This window comes from Lingula anatina, chromosome 2, assembly GCF_051362555.1.
Source record: "Lingula anatina isolate TDL-2025a chromosome 2, LinAna3.0, whole genome shotgun sequence".
Taxonomy (NCBI): domain Eukaryota; kingdom Metazoa; phylum Brachiopoda; class Lingulata; order Lingulida; family Lingulidae; genus Lingula; species Lingula anatina.
The window spans coordinates 46639233-46660181 of NC_141768.1; the positions used below are offsets into that span (position 1 = coordinate 46639233).

Here is a 20949-nt window from a genome sequence, read left to right on the forward strand (position 1 = left end):
TTAAAACCCTGGAGTTAAAAGTAATCTTGATTTTTTCTCAGATCAAAAAGGTATAAAGCCTAAAATAAAATGTTTGATTGTACAAGGATTGAATTGATCCATGAAGACCAGGTGGAAGTTGCAAAGACCAATCTGTTTTATCATGAATATCGGGCTTAAAATTTAATCCTTACTTTTTATTTTTATGTTAACAACACTACCATTACCATTTTCTTTTAACTTTAACTTCACCATTACCCATATTTAATTGTTCTCTATGTTTTCTCAGGGTCAGAATATGTCCGCCTGGTTCAACCTGTTTGCTGATCTAGACCCCCTGGCCAACCCAGATGCCATAGGCAAGAAACAGAAGGAAGCCAGTGATGCATTATAATAAACTCATTCCAGAAAAGAAACAACAGAGTTGGGAAGACCCTGTTGGTGCGATAACGCGATTTCAATCACAAAGATCCCATTGCCAGTAGATGAAGACATTGATAATATTCAACAATACCAGAATCACACTAATTGCACTTCAACACACTGTCACAGCTAACATGTCGCCCTCAGATTTACACTCTGGCTGTTGAAGTAGATGTTTTTCTTTCGCCGTCATTGGATGGCATTACCTAAACACCTAAATGGTGAAGACTTAAGGGAAATACTTTGTGGCAGTTGAAGGAAATCTGCATCATATTGGAAAAGTAATGGTGTGCACCAAAAGATGGCCTTTTACTGGTGAATATCTTTGATATGTCCAAGGTTGTGACATGATTATGAGAAGAAGGTGGACCATGTTTTTTTTTTCCAAAGTGAGGCCATTGTGTGAACATTATGGGATGGGAATAATCTAAACTTGGGGTGTGGGTGGGGGATATAAGAAACTTGGGGAAATTACTTTTGTTCTTTTTTATTATATATTTATAAAGTCTGTTGATTTAACGTGATTGTTTTTATGTTGTTAATGGTGCTTTCTGGGTAAAAACCGTGAGATGATTTATAGCTGCCAAAGCTATCTGAAGTACTTTCATATGTTTTATGGTCAATAGATGATTGAAAAACTTATAGACTTTGGGGACTTTCTCCATTAAACTGTGTAGCACCATTGCTAATAATTTTGATTACTTTGGAAATGATGTGTTGTAAAAAGGTAGAGATGCTAGAATTTACTGATATTTTTTGTCATGTCAGAACACAGCTTTGAATTTATTAAGTGCAATCATGGTATTACATTGGACCAACTAATGGGTATTGGTTTTTTTTTATGTAGAATAATTTGTACTCTCTAGTTTCCCATTACTTGCATTTTCTGAGCTGTTTTAGAAGTGTGTTTTAGTTACTGGCCCTCGTCTGTAATTCTAGTTTTCCATATTGTAATACGCCTCGAGTTGAAGAGGTTAGTGACAAATACAGAAGCATGTTGATAATAGAGGTTAATTAACAGCAGACTGAAACCCTGTGTGTTGCCAAGATACTGCCTGTACAACATTTTCTGTTTCTACATTTTTTTCCGTTTTGTTACAAACAGTGATGAAAAACTCTCAACATATTTGTCATCTCACACTTAATGCATTTTATTTTTATACTGTCAGTTGCATTTTATCCAAATCACTACTGATTTGTTGAAGTTGATAAAGGTAAGTTGACTTAGCTGACTAAGCTGGAAGGGATAGGATTGAAAAAACTTTTTAAAAAGTAGCCAAAAGAACATTCGGTATTTCTATTTTTGGCCATTTAACGTGGAAGTTAATTTTTAAAAGGTGGCAGTTTTCTAAGTTATGTAACTTAACGGTAGAGTAGTGATTTAGATACAGAAAACTTTTTTCTTTTTGCAAATTACAGCTGAATATATTACATTCCTGTGTTATTTTTCTGTCTCAGTCCCAGCTTGTCTGAATGAATTCCAGTTTTGTATGTTTTTGTTTTTTTGAGGTTATTAGATGGACATTCCAGCATCTTCTGAAGATAAGAAGATGAAAAGCTTTTGAAATCAGATGTGTTTTGTTTAGTTGACGAGTTGCACATAAAAGACATAATACGTGTATTTCCAAGTTTTATTGCTACAATATTTTCTTATATTTTATTTCTATAGTCAATTTATGTATTGGCTTAGTGGCTAATGGGAACATGTGTTGATATCTAACCTGAAAGAAATAATAAATTTTGAGTCAGGCCGAAAAAAATGTGCTTCTGTTTACAGTTGTATTGTGTGAGGCTTTAAAAAAAATAGATTTGATCTTTTACATTGGGTGATACCTTAAAAATGGGCCTCGGTAATTCAGTAATATAAAATTCAAAACAAAAGGTTAGAAATATTTATTTTCTGAACTCTCATGTAGTAATGGCTGCTTTTATGATATTCTTAATATCGACAGAGCAAATTCAGCACACAAATTGATATTATTCAATATCAGATAACGTGAAAATGAACTTTCTGAAATAGTTTAAAATAAATAATTCATTTCACCTACTTGTGAATGGGCTATAATCTTTATTCATCTTTCATTCGACTACTGTATGATGTCATCTATATGTACGTCACCAAGTCACGCCGAGACGTAACGCGATTTGTCAGTACCGTAAACGTTGCCAACGTTCAAAAAGGGGATCCAAAGTGACCCGTAAATACAGCGTTGTAGGTAAGGGATAATATTTCCACTGCACTCGATTGAAGTAACTGCAGACAGATGAGACCGAATTTACATAATATACTGACATACAAACAAAAGGAATTGTGAACCGGTTTTACATTCATAACAGATAATTGTATCATTTTTTTGAGAATGATCTTTAGGCCCTACTTCCCTGCTTGCGTATCATTGGTTTTTTTTTTAATTTCAGAAAAAATTGTTGGGGAAATGAGGCTATTGATTACAGAGCACGTTAGCTTTAATTGTTAAAAAAATTACTTCACTTGGCCTGATATGCCCTTAATTGAGCACTAGGGATATGAACATCTTACCTCAAATCACGAAGCTGTTTACCGCTATCCGTGTTTCCACACTAATCTGACGTCATAAAACCGCCAAGTGACGTAAAGCCAGACTTCCAACGACGTACGTTGACCATCTATCGATTTGTGGCGAATTGCCTAGAGGACTATAGTTTAGATTTATTAAAGATCTACCTTTGCGTGTAATTTAACAGATAGCATTTTTATTTTGCCTATTATGACGTCTACAATGAATGCATCGGTTTCGTTTCAAGAGTGTGTTTTGGCAATAAGCCTAGGCCCTACATGTCGACTAGTTGACACGAGAAACTCAGCGGCTAGTCACAAAATAATTGTTCAGACTAACCGGACTATTCGACAATTATTGTACTTGTAGACAGCATTGTGATGTTTTAGGTGTTACTGAATGACTGTGTACGCTGAGAGCGGCGAACCAGTTCCCCTATCGCATTTGAGCATGATTGCCCCTGTTTTGTGTATATTATAATATATAATTATATATAATTATGGAGAGATATATGAAGAGATATATCCTTAAAATATCCTCCAGCCTTACGAGACGAGGGTGTGTGATAAATGATGTCTCAATCGATATATCTTAAATATAGGCCCTATCCGGCAGTGGCGCCGGGTGTGCGAACTTGTCTTGTCTTGAAATAGTTTTAATATAACACGCTGAATTGAAAATTAGTATCAGAAGATCTGAACTAAATGCACTGTCACAGTTCAAGGTCCTGATTACAGCACATAGATCTAGGTGGAGTTTCCACAAAATTGGTGATAAAACGATAACTGGTATCGGTGACGCACCTATTGATCTAAATATACGATAATCAGTCGGCCAAACTAGGCGTTATTTCGGTGTAACGCGTGTTGCAATATCATAATACTAATAAAACTGCATGTCCACAGCTAATAATCTAATAATAGAAAATTTATGTAAGCTCTAGCGTCCAGCGCTAAAATTACAATTGAGAAATATCCTGAGATTAAGAATATTCCAGAGTTTCGTTTCGTAGTTCGTTTTTACAGATATCCAATGTACATCCATGTAGTTTATCCATAAAATAAGATAGTGGAAAGACTCCATATACTGATAAGCCATATCATTCGATCATACATAAGACTGATTTGATAAATAATGCAATTATACACCTTTTTCTGTACATTTCTTCAGTCTGCGTTCGAACTATCCAATACCAATCCATCAATTTGATCGTTATATACATGTTGTCTCTTTTGCACCAAGCCTTCTTGTTCAACGACCATCGATATAAGAATATGTCATTTTAATCACATCATTATCGGTCTAATTAAACATGTGCTGGTTTTTGCCTTACAACTCTTGTATACGCGACCCGAACAAGAATATCACAAAATAATCCATGTCCTGTCCATTCGAGAGGCTTTGGTAACATGAATCTTTGGTTTAACCGGTGTCCTCTCCAAACCTCTATGGCTGTCGGTCGGCTAAAATCTCCGCAAACGCATTAACCTCATGCGTTCCTAAAACGAATTTATTTTGTAATAAATTAACATTGTATTGTAAGAAAAATAATGGCATTTTGATTGTGGAAAGATAAATAAATGAAATAAACTTTAAATAATTTCATTTAAAAAGTGGTATGTAGCCAACGTAGAGTAATCTCTGATAGGCGAGCCTAATTAATTATCGGCTCCTCTTTTCGAACCTGTGAAATCAAGATAAATATACAATGGGATATTGCCATGTTGCTGATTAAGGGGGGTTATCGGGGGTTTCTCTGCCTTTGATGGGGATAATGACGGGGACTTTATCGGTTATGACTGCACAGATAACTGAGTTCAGACAGCTAGGTGTGTCGTCTGCGTCAGATATAGCGTAGACTGGAGGAAACACGGGTGGGGCTCTTCTTGGAAATGTATCAGCAGTATCTCCATTCAAATTAATTTGGAACGTGATATCACCGTGGAATTAGTCTTCATCTGAATTCAAAGCTGGATAAACGAAAGCCCATTTTAGGATGTTTTGGCAACGGTTCTATTTGATAAAAGGGATTGGGGTTGGGATGCGTTAGGTAAGGAGTATTTTTTGTACGAAATTGGGAGAAATAAGGTGTGCCTAACATAGTTTTATCAAAGCATATAGAGATTGGGTGTAGAGTAAATAAAAGCAAATATCCCTTACTGCTACAAGTGGGTAATCCCATCCTGTTTAAATAAAATAAAAGATTAATGTATCATTACTTAAAACAAAATTACAATTTCCATATTATATTTGAGAAAATGTAAGCTATAACTGACTACCAAAATTGAATGCAATTTTCACAAGTAAATTGTAGCTCAAGTTATGATTAAATTCTTTATCGAAGCTGTCTTTATCTTTCAAAAATTCATCATTTACAAGAGAGTTTTATTTCACCTTACCTGGAAGGTGGTGAGACGCGTCTCGAGCGGCACGGGATCATAACTTGGGCGCTGAATGGTGATCTGTTCGAAAATAGCAGATAAAACATTTTGTCATCTCTGAATACCACACCAGTATTAGGAGGATTATTCTTAAGAAGCCAAGTCAGCAAGCATTGAGCTTTGCCTGTAGAAATCACGGAAAGTGATGAAAATTTTATTTTTTTAAATATAACTTCATACATTGCTCATTATGAACAAAACAATCGAGAAGTATATCGCTGCTGCGATTTTGAAATAAATGCATTTAAAAAATCACACATTTTGGCAATTTTGAAAATACAGATAGGATGCAAACTTTCAGTTGCCATAGCAACGCCATGTAAAAATATAAAACAAATATATTTGTATATTTGGATAGAGCAATATATCCTTTTCTGGCAGTGCCATATAAAAGTCAGTATTATATATTCATTTTTTATTTATTATCATGGTTATTAGGCCTATCTGAGCTGATATTTTCCTCTACCCAAGACCGGTTTCTAGGGAAAAGCAATTTGTTGCTATGGAAACCGGAGGAAATGGTTGAAACATGGCTAGTGGTCATTTTGGTGCGTTTTATGACTAAATACATCATTTAAGACCAAACTAAGCAAAATATAAATTTTTCACATTCCATCCGAAGCTCAATGCTTGCTGACTTGGCCTCTTAACTGATATCAGTTGGAAGCAAGACTCAGTGTGGTATGTTTTTGGAAAACGCTCCTGCTTGAAAACATTAACTGATGCAATACAATATTAATGCAATATTAACATCTTACATAATCATTGTTTTTAAAATCGCAAGATAACGCACGAGAGTACCTAAACCTATCTCCAATATGGTTCATCATAATGAAAATCAACTAAACAAACAAACAAACAAACAACGTGAAATATACATAATAATAACAATACCTTCTGCGATGTGTCAACATTTTCGTAGTTGGGATTCCAGTTCAGGAACGTTTTCTCAAAAGAACTCCCAGGTGGGTCTTCTAGCGACGGCGGTGGCAGGTTCTCTGTACTACCTGTAAGTAAAGGGAACGATTATATAATCAATATTAAACACGTCTATTATATTAATTCTACTTTTTCCATGACCCTTAAAACCACTGCATCCAAAAAGATACTTTTACGTCGTTTGATGCGAACGTCTTGGTATTGTGTGTTATGTTATTGAATGCAGATCAATCAATATCTAAGCTCGCTTCTTTCTGTTATCAAAAATATTAAAAATATCATTTCTTTAAAATAGTCATTGGTGAAGTATTTGACGGCACGTTTTGATCAAACAGAACTCTGTGGAGTTAGAAGCGTGGGTGGACATAGAGGGTGCTCTAACACTAGAAAGTGAGGAAGATACCTTTGAATCTTGAGTCATAATAAGCTGCCGACTCATCGCTGTCTTCCAAATCAGAAGGGTCGAATGATTTAATTGGTAACGGCGGACTATAGTCTGGCTCTTCCAGATTTTCATAATTGTTAGACTTGGGTCTGTGCAGCATGTCCGTGCTCACGGCCCTGGTCTCGTCCATCTCCAGCATTTCGCTGGTTCTTTTCGATTTCCCTTTACTCTTGTTGACCTGACCGTACGAGTACTCGAAATCATCGTCCAAGTAATTGGTAAAAGACGAGTAGTTGTTTTGGAATCCTGGGTAGTCCGTGCTCCCGGCATCAAACATTGACCTGATACAAATAAATAAATAAATAAATAAATAAAAAGAGATATCGATTTCTTATTAAAACAAGAAATATAGATATTATTTGCATTCTGTGTAAACATTAAAAATTTACCTATATTTCTCTATTTTTGACGTAATAATAATAAGAAGAAGAAGAAAAAGAAGAAGAAGAAGAAGAAGAAGAAGAAGAAACAAATAATTCATAGAATAAAATATAAAAATAAATTGATTCATGCATATTAAATTAACGAATAAAATACATAAATTAACCTTCTAGCTGTTCTTGAAGACTTGGAGTTTGCACTACGTCTCTTTCTCCGCACCACACAGGCGATAACGATAACGAGCACCACCAAGACGACAGCGCCGCCTACCGCACTCAACACGATGATCAGAGTCTGCTCGTTGTACAGAACGCTCAGGTACTGCTCCTGACACCTGTCTCCGTGGAAAGTGTATGGAGGTTTGGCGACACACCTGAAAAATATGTTGTTTTAGAGATATGGCCTCTCAAAAGTTTTTTTTTACATGACATGTACATGAATTTTTCCTTTCAGTTTTTTGGGACATAAATCAAGATGTGTTGTTTCCATTTTTAACTTCTTCGTGTAAATTTTAAAGTAGTTTTGATAACATTTTCACAGGAAGTCAAGTGATTACCATATATGATAATAAAGACAACAACCTACTTGCACTTCACGTCATGTCCACTGAAGTGTTCACAGATGCCGTCATTTTGACAAAAACCTGGCTCCATCTCACACTTGGATTTACAGAGTTTCTCAAAGTCTTTCTCATTTTCGTCACATACAAATCCAAGGTCACATATAATTTTCGAACAGAGACCACCCTTCGTCTCTTCCTGAATCTGGTCAGCTGAAAGTAATCGTTATATTCTTTTATTTAATCAGTTTGAATGTAGGGGTTGGAGGTACATAAGTAGCTTTTGACGACCAAGTAAATTTAGCAATGGGTTCCGCAAATTTTACACGTTTTTTAATTCTTTAAAAGTACCATATTAGCCCTGCACAAAAGACACTGAATCAAAAATATTTACATATTTACAACGTTCTGAATAGATAAGTACCCACCTATTTTTGCTTGCTGTGTGCCCTGCTGCAAAGAATCCTGTAAGGTACTCTTCTCAATTTTAACATTTTGATTGCCAACGGTCAGGTTGAAATCCATCGCATTACTTTTTGGGGCTTCTGCGATTTCAGTAGCTATGGCGGTGGAATCAATAGTAAAATTCCCATTCTTAGCTACAACTACTGGCTCCAGCACCATAGTATAGTTGACTTTCAAGCTTCCACAACTGAAATGCGAGCAAAACTATTTAGAGAGATAATACATGTACATATTTTTGAGATAATAATAATAATAATTTGAAATTAAGAGAATCCAAAGAACAGGAAATGTCAGTGATACCGATTGTGATAGGGGCACTTGGAACAATCTCGAAGAACGCAAAGAGCTGGTTTGAGAAGTTAGACATGTCCCACATAGTTGAGAGTGCACAATTGTCGGTCATACTTTGAACAGCTTACATATTGCGAAAAAATGTTTGTATCTCTAAGCTGCGGGAAGGAGATGAGACATACCAAAAACAAAACCCAGTAGAATGTCTTTCAGCTGAAGCTTTACATAATAATAATAATAATAATAATAATAATAATAATAATAATAATATTTCATACTATACTGGTTAATGGCGCAGTTAACATTTTGAGAGGACAAATAGGTTACCATGATAATTTACGCTTACCTTACTTTGTTGATGACAATTTTCTTGAATTCCTTTACTGTTCCATATACCGAAACCAACTAAAATGATAAATATTAACCTTTACCGAATAGGACCAAGAAATAGATGTAAAACAAACTATTAGTTAATTGTATTAAGGACTGAAACTTCTGTTTCTTAAAGAACAGAAAAACGCCAAGATCCAATAACTTCTAAGCTCATTATATATATAATAAAATGCTGTTTTTATGTTTGCAATAACATCAAAAAGTAACACACCTGTCTTTCTAGTTGCTTTTCAACTTCGTCTTCGTTTTCACGGAGTGACACCTTACAGTTTGGAATCTTCACAGGAAAAGTCACGCTAATTTGTATATCTAAATCTGAAATTAAACTCCGCGTTTTACTGTTTACCTAAAGGGATAATAACTCTTCGTATGAGATCATATTTCACAATAAAAACATTGTGAATAACTCATAGAAATAAAATATATTCTGTTTTACCACAAAAACGGTAGTTATAGCTATTATTCTGACATCTGAACTTGTCTTTAGACCACGTGACCTCCACTGATGGCTATACTCTGTTATAATCTCTTAAGAGATTTTAACAAAAAACCAAATTTCTTAGAAAAAAAACCAGGGACTAACTTTGAATGTAAAAATGGATTCATTAACCATTGGTAAGTATGGGAAAATTGTTGTTTACTCCAGGAAAATTCATTTTTTGGCCGAAACGAAGAGTTATTATCCCTAAAATAACACAATGCAAAGTAAAGACGCAGGCTTCCAATATTTCATCAAAGACTGCCTATGTTCAAAACAATTGGATCTATACCAAGTGTCCTATTCCCCATTTAATAAAAAAAAAGTGAATGAAAAACACAAACCTTTGATCACTGGCGGTTTGGGTGGCGGGAATGGCGTTGGTGTCACTGTAGCTGGTGGTTTAGTACTCGTCACTTTTGACGTTGGCTCTGTTACTACACTAGTCATCTCCGAAATTGTAGTTGTTCTATTCCTCATTGCTTGTGTGGTAGTAATGTCAATTACTGACATTGTAGAGGTCGTTGTCTCTGTGTTAGACGGTGCTGTATAAGTGGTCTGTTTAGCTTCAGTAGACTGCAGTGACGGTACTGAAGAAATACTTGTTGTTCTCTCTGGGGATGCCGTCTCTGCTGCTGTAGTTGACGCTGCGGTAGTAGCAGTTGTCGATGGTGATGCGCTAGTCGTCTCTGCTGCTGTAGTAGACGCTGCTGTAGAAGTTGTATCTTGTGCTGTGGTAGTCGTTTCTACTACTATAGTAGTCGTTGCAGTAGAAGTAGTTGTCTCTGGTGATGAGCTAGTCGTCTCTGTTACTGTAGTAGTCGATGCTGTAGAAGTCGATGTCTCTTGTGCTGTGGTAGTCGTCTCTGCTTCTGTAGTAGTCGTTGCGGTAGAAGTATCTTGTGCTGTGGTAGTCGTCTCTGCTGCTGTAGTAGACGCTGTAGTAGACGTTGTTGTCTCTGGTGATGAGCTAGTCGTCTCTACCAGTGTAGTAGTCGTTGCAGTAGAAGTAATTGTATCTTGTGCTGTGGTAGTCGTCTCTGCTGCTGTAGTAGACGCTGCAGTAGATGCTGTTGCCTCTGGTAATGAGCTAGTCGTCTCTGCTGCTGTAGTAGTCGTTGCTGTAGAAGTTGTTGTATCTTGTGCTGTGGTAGTCGTCTCTGCTGCTGTAGTAGACGCTGCAGTAGATGCTGTTGCCTCTGGTAATGAGCTAGTCGTCTCTGCTGCTGTAGTAGTCGTTGCAGTAGAAGTTGTTGTATCTTGTGCTGTGGCAGTCGTTTCTGCTGCTGTAGTAGATGCTGCAGGAGTCGTAGTTGTCTCTGGTGATGAGCTAGTCGTCTCTGCTGCTGTAGTAGTCGTTGCTGTAGAAGTTGTTGTATCTTGTGCTGTACTAGTCGTCTCTACTGCCTTCTCAGACGCTTCTGTAGAAGTAGACGCTGTTTCTTCTGGTGATGAGCTAGTCGTTCCTGCTGCTGTAGTAGTCGTTGCAGTAGAAGTAGTCTCTGGTAATGAACTAGTCTTTTCTGCTGCTGTAGTAGACGCTGTTGTAGACGTTGTTGTCTCTGGTGATGAGCTAGTCGTCTCTGCTGCTGTAGTAGTCATTGCGGTAGAAGTTGTTGTATCTTGTGCTGTGCTAGTCGTCTCTGCTGCCTTCTCAGACGCTTCTGTAGAAGTAGACGCTGTTTCTTCTGGTGATGAGCTAGTCGTCTCTGCTGCTGTATTAGTCGTTGCGGTTGAAGTTGTTGTATCTTGTGCTGTGGTAGTCGTCTCTGCTGCTGTAGTAGACGCTGCAGTAGACGCTGTTGCCTTTGGTAATGAACTAGTTGTCTCTGCTGCTGTAGTAGACGCTGTTGTAGACGTTGTTGTCTCTGGTGATGAGCTAGTCGTCTCTGCTACTGTAGTAGTCGTTGCGGTAGAAGTTGTTGTATCTTGTGCTGTGCTAGTCGTCTCTGCTGTTATCTCAGACGCTTCTGTAGGAGTAGACGCTGTTTTTTCTGGTGATGAGCTAGTCGTTTCTGCTACTGTAGTAGTCGTTGCAGTAGAAGTAGTCTCTGGTAATGAACTAGTCGTCTCTGCTGGTGTAGTAGACGCTGTAGTAGACGTTGTTGTCTCTGGTGATGAGCTAGTCGTCTCTGCTGCTGTAGTAGACGCTGTAGTAGTCGTTGTTGCCTCTGGTGATGAGCTAGTCGTCTCTGCTGCTGTAGTAGTCATTGCGGTAGAAGTTGTTGAATCTTGTGCTGTGCTAGTCGTCTCTGCTGCCTTCTCAGACGCTTCTGTAGAAGTAGACGCTGTTTCTTCTGGTGATGAGCTAGTCGTCTCTACTACTGAAGTAGTCGTTGCGGTAGAAGTTGTTGTATCTTGTGCTGTGGTAGTCGTTTCTGCTACTGTAGTAGATGTTGCAGGAGCCGTAGTTGTCTCTGGTGATGAGCTAGTCGTCTCTGCTGCTTTCTCAGACGCTTCTGTAGAAGTAGACGCTGTTTCTTCTGGTGATGAGCTAGTCGTCTCTGCTGCTGTATAAGTCGTTGCGGTTGAAGTTGTTGTATCTTGTGCTGTGGTAGTCGTCTCTGCTGCTGTAGTAGACGCTGCAGTAGACGCTGTTGCCTCTGGTAATGAACTAGTCGTCTCTGCTGCTGTAGTAGACGCTGTTGTAGACGTTGTTGTCTCTGGTGATGAGCTAGTCGTCTCTGCTACTGTAGTAGTCGTTGCGGTAGAAGTTGTTGTATCTTGTGCTGTGCTAGTCGTCTCTGCTGTTATCTCAGACGCTTCTGTAGGAGTAGACGCTGTTTTTTCTGGTGATGAGCTAGTCGTTTCTGCTACTGTAGTAGTCGTTGCAGTAGAAGTAGTCTCTGGTAATGAACTAGTCGTCTCTGCTGGTGTAGTAGACGCTGTAGTAGACGTTGTTGTCTCTGGTGATGAGCTAGTCGTCTCTGCTGCTGTAGTAGACGCTGTAGTAGTCGTTGTTGTCTCTGGTGATGAGCTAGTCGTCTCTGCTGCTGTAGTAGACGCTGTAGTAGACGTTGTTGTCTCTGGTGATGAGCTAGTCGTCTCTGCTACTGTAGTAGTCGTTGCGGTAGAAGAAGTTGTATCTTGTGCTGTGCTAGTCGTCTCTGCTGCTTTCTCAGACGCTTCTGTAGAAGTAGACGCTGTTGCCTCTGGTGATGAGCTTGTCGTCTCTGCTGCTGTAGTAGACGCTGTAGTAGAAGTTGTTGTATCTTGTGCTGTGGTAGTCGTTTCTGCTACTGTAGTAGATGCTGCAGGAGCCGAAGTTGTCTCTGGTGATGAGCTAGTCGTCTCTGCTGCTGTAGTAGTCGTTGCGGTAGAAATAGTCTGTGGTGATGAACTAGTCGTCTCTGCTGCTGTAGTAGACGCTGTAGTAGACGTTGTTGTCTCTGGCGATGAGCTAGTCGTCTCTGCTACTGTAGTAGTCGTTGCGCTAGAAGAAGTTGTATCTTGTGCTGTGGAAGTCGTCTCTGCTGCTGTTGTAGTCGTTGCGGTAGAAGTTGTTGTATCTTGTGCTGTGCTAGTTGTCTCTGCTGCTTTCTCAGACGCTTCTGTAGAAGAAGACGCTGTTGCCTCTGGTGATGAGCTTGTCGTCTCTGCTGCTGTAGTAGACGCTGTAGTAGTCGTTGTTGTCTCTGGTGATGAGCTAGTCGTCTCTGCTGCTGTAGTAGACGCTGTAGTAGACGTTGTTGTCTCTGGTGATGAGCTAGTCGTCTCTGCTACTGTAGTAGTCGTTGCGGTAGAAGAAGTTGTATCTTGTGCTGTGCTAGTCGTCTCTGCTGCTTTCTCAGACGCTTCTGTAGAAGTAGACGCTGTTGCCTCTGGTGATGAGCTTGTCGTCTCTGCTGCTGTAGTAGACGCTGTAGTAGAAGTTGTTGTATCTTGTGCTGTGGTAGTCGTTTCTGCTACTGTAGTAGATGCTGCAGGAGCCGAAGTTGTCTCTGGTGATGAGCTAGTCGTCTCTGCTGCTGTAGTAGTCGTTGCGGTAGAAATAGTCTGTGGTGATGAACTAGTCGTCTCTGCTGCTGTAGTAGACGCTGTAGTAGACGTTGTTGTCTCTGGCGATGAGCTAGTCGTCTCTGCTACTGTAGTAGTCGTTGCGCTAGAAGAAGTTGTATCTTGTGCTGTGGAAGTCGTCTCTGCTGCTGTTGTAGTCGTTGCGGTAGAAGTTGTTGTATCTTGTGCTGTGGAAGTCGTCTCTGCTGCTGTTGTAGTCGTTGCGGTAGAAGTTGTTGTATCTTGTGCTGTGGAAGTCGTCTCTGCTGCTGTTGTAGTCGTTGCAGTAGAAGTTGTTGTATCTTGTGGTGTGCTAGTCGTCTCTGCTGCTTTCTCAGACGCTTCTGTAGAAGTAGACGCTGTTGCCTCTGGTGATGAGCTTGTCGTCTCTGCTGCTGTAGTAGACGCTGTAGTAGAAGTTGTTGTATCTTGTGCTGTGGTAGTCGTTTCTGCTACTGTAGTAGATGCTGCAGGAGCCGAAGTTGTCTCTGGTGATGAGCTAGTCGTCTCTGCTGCTGTAGTAGTCGTTGCGGTAGAAATAGTCTGTGGTGATGAACTAGTCGTCTCTGCTGCTGTAGTAGACGCTGTAGTAGACGTTGTTGTCTCTGGCGATGAGCTAGTCGTCTCTGCTACTGTAGTAGTCGTTGCGCTAGAAGAAGTTGTATCTTGTGCTGTGGAAGTCGTCTCTGCTGCTGTTGTAGTCGTTGCGGTAGAAGTTGTTGTATCTTGTGCTGTGCTAGTTGTCTCTGCTGCTGTCTCAGACGCTTCTGTAGAAGAAGACGCTGTTGCCTCTGGTGATGAGCTTGTCGTCTCTGCTGCTGTAGTAGACGCTGTAGTAGTCGTTGTCTCTGGTGATGAGCTAGTCGTCTCTGCTGCTGTAGTAGACGCTGTAGTAGACGTTGTTGTCTCTGGTGATGAGCTAGTCGTCTCTGCTACTGTAGTAGTCGTTGCGGTAGAAGAAGTTGTATCTTGTGCTGTGCTAGTCGTCTCTGCTGCTTTCTCAGACGCTTCTGTAGAAGTAGACGCTGTTGCCTCTGGTGATGAGCTTGTCGTCTCTGCTGCTGTAGTAGACGCTGTAGTAGAAGTTGTTGTATCTTGTGCTGTGGTAGTCGTTTCTGCTACTGTAGTAGATGCTGCAGGAGCCGAAGTTGTCTCTGGTGATGAGCTAGTCGTCTCTGCTGCTGTAGTAGTCGTTGCGGTAGAAATAGTCTGTGGTGATGAACTAGTCGTCTCTGCTGCTGTAGTAGACGCTGTAGTAGACGTTGTTGTCTCTGGCGATGAGCTAGTCGTCTCTGCTACTGTAGTAGTCGTTGCGCTAGAAGAAGTTGTATCTTGTGCTGTGGAAGTCGTCTCTGCTGCTGTTGTAGTCGTTGCGGTAGAAGTTGTTGTATCTTGTGCTGTGGAAGTCGTCTCTGCTGCTGTTGTAGTCGTTGCGGTAGAAGTTGTTGTATCTTGTGCTGTGGAAGTCGTCTCTGCTGCTGTTGTAGTCGTTGCAGTAGAAGTTGTTGTATCTTGTGGTGTGCTAGTCGTCTCTGCTGCTTTCTCAGACGCTTCTGTAGAAGTAGACGCTGTTGCCTCTGGTGATGAGCTAGTCGTCTCTGCTGCTGAAGTAGACGCTGTAGTAGACGTTGTTGTCTCTGGTGATGAGCTAGTCGTCTCTGCTACTGTAGTAGTCGTTGCACTAGAAGAAGTTGTATCTTGTGCTTTGCTAGTCGTCTCTGTTGCTTTCTCAGACGCTGTAGTAGAAGGAATGTCTGGTGATGAGCTAGTCGTCTCTGCTGCTGTAGTAGTCGTTGCAGTAGAAGTTGTATCTGGTGCTGTGGTAGTCGTCTCTGCTGCTGTAGTGGACGCTGTAGTAGACGTTGTTGTTTCTGGTGATGAGCTAGACGTCTCTGCTGCTGTAGTTGTCGCTGTAGTAGACGTTGTCTCTGGTGATGAGCTAGTCGTCTCTGCTTCTGTAGTAGTCGTTGCGGTAGAAGTATCTTGTGCTGTGGTAGTCGTCTTTGCTGCTGTAGTAGTCGTTGCGGTAGAAATAGTCTCTGGTGATGAACTAGTCGTCTCTGCTGCTGTAGTAGACGCTGTAGTAGACGTTGTTGTCTCTGGTGATGAGCTAGTCGTCTCTGCTTCTGTAGTAGTCGTTGCGGTAGAAGAAGTTGTATCTTGTGCTGTGGAAGTCGTCTCTGCTGCTGTTGTAGTCGTTGCGGTAGAAGTTGTTGTATCTTGTGCTGTGCTAGTTGTCTCTGCTGCTTTCTCAGACGCTTCTGTAGAAGTAGACGCTGTTGCTTCTGGTGATGAGCTAGTCGTCTCTGCTGCTGTAGTAGACGCTGTAGTAGACGTTGTTGTCTCTGGTGATGAGCTAGTCGTCTCTGCTACTGTAGTAGTCGTTGCGGTAGAAGTTGTTGTATCTTGTGCTGTGGAAGTCGTCTCTGCTGCTGTTGTAGTCGTTGCGGTAGAAGTTGTTGTATCTTGTGCTGTGCTAGTTGTCTCTGCTGCTTTCTCAGACGCTTCTGTAGAAGAAGACGCTGTTGCCTCTGGTGATGAGCTAGTCGTCTCTGCTGCTGTAGTAGACGCTGTAGTAGACGTTGTTGTCTCTGGTGATGAGCTAGTCGTCTCTGCTACTGTAGTAGTCGTTGCGGTAGAAGAAGTTGTATCTTGTGCTGTGCTAGTCGTCTCTGCTGCTTTCTCAAACGCTGCAGTAGAAGTAATGTCTGGTGATGAGCTAGTTGTCTCTACTACTGTAGTAGTCGTTGCGGTAGAAGTTGTTGTATCTTGTGCTGTGGTAGTCGTTTCTGCTACTGTAGTAGATGCTGCAGGAGCCGAAGTTGTCTCTGGTGATGAGCTAGTCGTCTCTACTACTGTAGTAGTCGTTGCGGTAGACGTTGTTGTATCTTGTGCTGCGGTAGTCGTTTCTGCATCTGTAGTAGTCGTTGCAGTAGAAATAGTCTCTGGTGATGAACTAGTCGTCTCTGCTGCTGTAGTTGACGCTGTAGTAGACGTTGTTGTCTCTGGTGATGAGCTTGTCGTCTCTGCTGCTGTAGTAGACCATGTAGTAGACGTTGTTGTCTCTGGTAATGAGCTAGTCGTCTCTGCTACTGTAGTAGTCGTTGCGCTAGAAGAAGTTGTATCTTGTGCTGTGGAAGTCGTCTCTGCTGCTGTTGTAGTCATTGCGGTAGAAGTTGTTGTATCTTGTGCTGTGCTAGTTGTCTCTGCTGCTTTCTCAGACGCTTCTGTAGAAGTAGACGCTGTTGCCTCTGGTGATGAGCTAGTCGTCTCTGCTGCTGAAGTAGACGCTGTAGTAGACGTTGTTGTCTCTGGTGATGAGCTAGTCGTCTCTGCTACTGTAGTAGTCGTTGCGCTAGAAGTAGTTGTTTCTTGTGCCGTGGTAGTCGCCTCTGCTGCTGTAGTAGACGCTAGGGTAGACGTTGTTGTCTCTGGTGATGCGCTGTTCTTTGCATCTGTAGCAGTTGCTGCTGAAGAAGACACCCTTTGCGCTGTGCCAGTTGTCTCTAATGTTTTGTTATTTGACGTTGGTTTTGCTGTGTTCATAAAATTTGTTTGTGCTGACGTTACAGATGGCGCTGGCTTTGTTTGGGTACTTGTTGCAACAGACGGTGCGATAGTTGATGAAAATGATGATTGTGTTGATACTATGGTACTCGTTGATGTTATACAAATGAAAGCAGCGGTAATTAAGGCTGTGTGACTCATTTTAACCTGAAAAGACACATAAAAATGGAAGTGTAATAAGATCAGCATAGAAATTTGGATGAAAAAAATTTTAACTTATCAATTTGTTTTTTTTTCATAGATTTTTTCATAGAATGGCTGTATGATAATATTTACTTTATGTCACGTATGAAAAAAGAATTCCACACGTACGATCGAATATATATTTCGAAAATGACATGATTATAAACAAAGAGCACAAATCCAAGCCGAGGTATCTACAAAGATATCACAGGGTATTAACTGGGTTTAGTTATCTTCCTAACGAAACATGATCTGAATACAGCTGGGGTTGCATTCACAGCCCCTGACAACTGCTGCCAACCAATCATACTGCATAATTCAAACGACGCATATATTCCATTCTTTTTCCTTACAAAGTTACTACAAATATGGCACTGTAAAATATTCGTTGTCCTTTTTCTTTTTTTTAAGTAAAAGGGTAGTTTTAAATTATAGTCTCAGAAAACACAAAAAAGATGTATATAAGGGTCCCATTATGATTATCTTAGATATCAATCTACGTAGTTTACAGGTAACAAGGGGACCACAGATGTTGTTGTAAAGGGCGGTCTGTGTGTAATGCGACCATTGTACATATATGCCTATTTTATCTAACCTACATGATAATGCCAATCAATGGATATATCGATAAATAAAGGTAATGCCTTTAGCTTTTTTTAGCCAGATAGCATCGGTAAACGATATCAGTCGACTTTACAGACTGTCTGTTTTTTTTCTGTCCAATACTGCAACGACCTCACCTCTCAGGGGAGCAGATAACCAAGCAGTGACACACATGTACGTGGCACTCACGAGTTATTATTAAAGATAACCATGGGAATAAATTGGATTATTAAAAATTACTTTTAGCACTACCGTACGACTAGGTGTTTACCCCCTGTCTCTTCCTCTATATACCGCCTTCTATGCCAGGAGACAGCAGGACCCAGTTTCACAGTCTTATACATGATCGTGGAAAAACAAATCCACGACTTCCTGGTCTTCTACACTAGTAGAGCTACCCGCCTAGTATATGTATTGGGCATTGATATTCAGTTTTAAACCTCATGATATGAGGATATATAAAATGAAGGTTTTTTTTTCAGAAAATAGTATTATGTTAAAAAATCTTTTAAATTAAACTAAAAGTTATATACGTGGCACTCCCGAGTTATTATAAAAAATAACCATGGGAATAAATTGGATTACTAAAATTATCTTAAGCACTACCGTACGACCAGGTGTTTACCCCCTGTCTCTTCCTCTATATACCGCATTCTATGCCAGAAGACAGCAGGACCCAGTTTCACAGTTTTAAACATGGACGTGGAAGACAAATCCACGACTTCCTGGTCTTCTACACTAGTAGAGCTACCCGCCGAGTATATTGGGCACAGATTTTCAGTCTTACACCTCATGATATGAGGATATATAAAATGAATTTATGTTTTTTTTTTCAGAAAATATTTCTGTTTAAAATCTTTGGAAACAAATTAAACATACAGACACCAAACTGAAAAAACATTGCAACAATAACTATTAGAAAGTTAAAAAACAACTTTTGTACAAATAATCCGTTTGCGATGACTTTCAAAATGGAACTGCCCTTTTTCCCTAAACATAGTCACTTAGCATTACAAATTTATTATGCTGATTTTAAGAAAGGAAACTTTTTTTAACCAAATAAAGTCACTCAAAACTTTTAAGTAAAATACGTTCAGGCAATAATGGGGTGAACAGATGTTTCGGACAGCATCTGCGACTAGCCGGACAGACACACTGATCAAAATAAATTCGGACACCTGTGGTGTCTGCATATACATATAAAAAACACACCCTTAGCAAAATAAAAAGTTTGCAGCAATATTACAACAATACTGCAACAATATTGCTGCAAACTAAAAGTTTAAAATACGCATGCAAGGAGGTTACTATTTTGATGTAATGAAAGTCCGTTTTTTTTCTGAGGAAATGTCCGCAGTTTTCAGGCAAATACGTTTTTCCCAGAACTTAGACCTAAGTGTATCTCATATATATTCCATGTAAGGACTTGACCCGCCTTTCAACCCTACATAGTTTCCCAGAAATGTTCATCTTTATGAAACACACGACCAGAAAATTATGAGATGAATGATATGAAATTACAAGCAAAATTTTCACCAGAAGTGTTCTACCTTTGTAAGAATATTCCTATTACGCTGTTTTTCTTTTCCTAACTTATAGACTAAGATTTTACAATAAAATCTTCCCATCCTATTCTTAGTGAGACATAAATGTGGTAATAGTTTATATTTTTCTCGTGAATGTTCAGTTTTGACTACACACAATTCGCGCAAAATTGTTTATCATTGCGAAAGATCGTTTTAGATTATTGACTGTTTTGATCCATAGTACTGAAGTTTGTTTTTGATTAAATGTTCCATTTTATGGTAATAACACACATAAGTCATAAAGGTGGCGTAAACTTTTAAAGCTGTTTGACTTCTTTAACTCTAAAGTTTAAGGGACAAACAAGACAAAAGAGCCCAGTTATTGATAACCATTCTATAGCTATAAATTGTTTTAAACGTAATTTCAAAAAATCAATCGCTACCAAAGAAATGTGAAAATTCAAGCTCACTCATTGTGGCTTATAGAAACGCAAGATCTTTATGAAATTCAGTGGATATATTTTTAGAATGAGGCATTAAAGTGAAGTTAATATTGAATATACATGTATATAGTTACGTTGATGCGTTATGTGTAGTATTTGGCGTCAATATGTTGCCTTTCCACCTTTAATTAATTGTTGTGCTTTAACACGAAAATCATTTTGAGCAAGCAAAGGAGTTAAGTTTAGACGTCGGTCAGTTATATATTGTATGTAATCCCTTAATGAAGCAAGCAACAGCAGTTACACAAGATGGGAACGAATGTTAATAATAATAATATAATGATAATAACAATAAGGGAATTGTGAAATAAAATAATTTTCATAATTGATTGAAAGAATGAAATGGAACAACTTTAACTTACGTTTCGAGTTTAGCCTTCGTTAATCCTTTTTTGAGTATAGGACCACTGATGGCCTATTCCAGATTCCTTTTTTCTTTTTAACAATTTTTGTTAGAGTCACCCTTAAATGCTGTAGCCCGAGGGCTCAGTGCACAAAAATGAACCTGATTCAAACGCTGTGATATTTCCTCTGTCAACTGATTCACTCCCCTGTCACCTAGGTACTGTATGTGTCATACCGATATCATGTGTGGTCCATTCTGATAAACTAATCCGTTAAACCAGAGCTTACTTTCAGTATTACACCTCCAGATATATTGGTGAACTGATAACCCACGTAATTTATCTGAAATGGGCTGGGCCGTGTTTATTGGCGTAATTCATGATTTCAAAGAAAACCACGCTCTTGTCTCGGTCTTGTCTCATTTCCTTTGGAGAAGAATTGACATAAAGATATGCAGTGTCAACACGGATATTTGTCGTTCAATACCGCGCCATGCTCTGACAACAGACATGTTATAAACCACGTATTACCTCACAGGCAGATAAGGGGTATGGGTATCACCCCCCCTTCAGTTGTCTTCGTAAATAGTGCTTTTTCGGGTGTTTTGCAAAACTGAGTACATATTTGTTGGCTCAAACGTATGTCCTATATGTCTTTTCAAAGAGAAATCAGCTGAAGTTTTGAATTCGCCAATTCGCTATTGAAAAGAGCGGGTCGTGGGACATCATTGGTCCGTAGGTTCATTGGTCCGAAAAGTGGTAACACTTTCATCGATTTTTTAATCAAGGGTCCATTGGTCCGAAGGTTGTATAGTGAACATTCGGACCAATGAACCTTCGGACTATTGAACCTTCGGAATATCGTTGGACAGCCCCTTTTGCCCCCCCCCCCCCCC

General features: G+C 39.6%; 2 protein-coding genes across 4 annotated transcripts in view; one reads left to right on the forward strand and one right to left on the reverse strand.

Annotated features, from left to right (window-relative positions):
• LOC106167711 (islet cell autoantigen 1-like) overlaps positions 1-2162 on the forward strand; it is a 17343-nt gene extending 15181 nt beyond the window's left edge. For all 3 annotated transcript variants that reach the window (XM_087003267.1, XM_087003269.1, XM_087003268.1), the window contains one exon: positions 269-2162. In XM_087003267.1, coding sequence (XP_086859393.1) covers positions 269-373 — 105 coding nt within the window. In that variant the 3' untranslated portion in view covers positions 374-2162. The remainder of the gene's footprint in view (positions 1-268) is intronic.
• On the reverse strand, positions 1896-20381 carry LOC106167705 (uncharacterized). Its single transcript, XM_087004398.1, has 11 exons — positions 20072-20381; positions 9676-17041; positions 9065-9168; positions 8807-8865; positions 8133-8356; positions 7731-7917; positions 7312-7518; positions 6723-7045; positions 6275-6387; positions 5339-5401; positions 1896-4438 (listed from the first exon to the last, which is right to left on the reverse strand). Exons 2-11 carry the CDS (start codon positions 16871-16873, stop codon positions 4403-4405), a joined length of 8514 nt encoding a protein of 2837 aa, XP_086860524.1. The 5' UTR covers positions 16874-17041; positions 20072-20381; the 3' UTR covers positions 1896-4402.
• Positions 20382-20949: the final 568 nt, after the last annotated feature.